Below are 1665 nucleotides of genomic sequence, written 5' to 3' on the forward strand. Positions count from 1 at the left end.
TGAGCTGCTGCTGGTGCTTTGCTCAGCTTTGATAGCCTGCTGCAGGTAGATCAGCTTGAACAGGCTGTGAGACCGAGCCCCAGAACTATCCCCTGGGTAATAATATTCAGATGGAGAAAGCAACCTTGTGACCTGGTCCTGTCTGGATCCTGACATTGCCGTGGCTGCATTAGAATTTCTTCCTTAACCTTTCCCATGTTCTCCAGTACTTTCCAGGTTGCAGTCCTTCGTGCTCATTGCCACTGAGGCATCTGTGGGCAATTGAAGGAGAAAAAAAGATTTTGGAAACATTCTCAGTCAATACCTTTTTCTCTTTTCTCTTAGAAGTGAAGAAGAAGGCTGGCTTTATCACTCCGGTGCCGGGAGGGGTAGGACCTATGACTGTTGCAATGCTTCTGAAGAACACACTCGTAGTTGCTAAAAAGCTCATTTACTAGAGCAAGCGGGCTACCTTGGAAGAAGAATCCAAGCTGTTCTATTTATTGATATGCAAAACATTTATTTTTTACTACAAAGATATTTATTTCTACATTGTATTTATTTTTTCATGTAAAATACACTGAACCCAATGGTTTACAAAATGCTGAAATACTTTGTGTTACCTCCTACTGACTTACTGCAAGCAAAAATGAATTGGAGAATGCAATCTATGCAGATATGTAGTTGGTGGTCAATGATGTGTGTGGAAATGAAAAGCAAAGCATGGATTACAAATATTCGTGTGTATCTGGGGATGAGGTGCGATTACCAAAACCACTGAAGCACTCGGGACCCTTGGTTTTGGTCAAAGATTAGAAAAACTTGATTTCCAGATGCTAGATGTCTTTTAAAAATACAGCATGGGTTGTGAGGTCATGAAGCACTCTGGGTGTAGTTTGAAGTCTTGAATTTTTGTATTTAAACACTCAAGGGCTGGCTGTAGAAATCTTGAATCTGAGAGGAGTGAAAGACTGCAGTTTTTGTCTCAACTTTAAGGCCACAATGTTGACATGAATGCAGATGTTCAGTGCATGTTTTAAAATAGTCGTATAACTTGAGCACAGGCAAAATGAGGTGGTGCAGGCCCCATCCCTGGAGATATTCAAGGTCAGGCTTGATGGGGCTGTGAGCAACCTGATCTGGTACCAATGTCCCTGCTGACTGCAGGGGTTGGACTGGAGTAGCTTTAAAGGTCCCTTCCAACCCAGCACATCATGTGATTCTGTGAAAATTCTGGTGTTAAATGCAGGAGGTATGCATGGATAAGTAGCTAGAATTGAGGCCAGAATGATTTTATTTCCACATCTGGATTTGTTTGATGAAATGTCTTAGTGCATAATGCCCACATCCCACACAAAAAACAAATTCTGAATAGATGAGTGGGCTGGATGGGACCTTGATTAGGTAGCATGTAGTTAACTCTACTGTGTATGTACATTATGTGTAACGGGGAGGGGAAGGGAAGAGGAAAGCAAAAGTTTATCCCTGATGAAGTATTTGTTGTTGGAATTTTAAGCCATTTGATTATTCTCTTCTTTTCTGAAATTGCATGAGGGGTGTTTTTTTAATCCACGATGTAAGGCTGAGCCCTGTGAATTCTTGGCTCTGATGTGTGGCTGCTTAGAGAGGACTATATGGGAGGTACATTTCTGTTGCTAAAGGTTTTATTTCCAAAGATGGATCTAG

General features: G+C 41.5%; 1 protein-coding gene across 1 annotated transcript in view; it reads left to right on the plus strand.

Moving 5' to 3' along the window:
• The window catches only part of MTHFD2L (methylenetetrahydrofolate dehydrogenase (NADP+ dependent) 2-like), a gene marked incomplete at its 5' end in the record, with an annotated part of 23109 nt that extends 22672 nt beyond the window's left edge, over positions 1-437 (plus strand). The window contains one exon of the mRNA XM_010193790.1: positions 325-437. Coding sequence (XP_010192092.1) covers positions 325-437 — 113 coding nt within the window. The remainder of the gene's footprint in view (positions 1-324) is intronic.
• Between the last annotated feature and the right edge of the window lie 1228 nt (positions 438-1665).

Source organism: Mesitornis unicolor, unplaced genomic scaffold (assembly GCF_000695765.1).
Source record: "Mesitornis unicolor isolate BGI_N332 unplaced genomic scaffold, ASM69576v1 scaffold5381, whole genome shotgun sequence".
NCBI classification, from domain to species: domain Eukaryota; kingdom Metazoa; phylum Chordata; class Aves; order Mesitornithiformes; family Mesitornithidae; genus Mesitornis; species Mesitornis unicolor.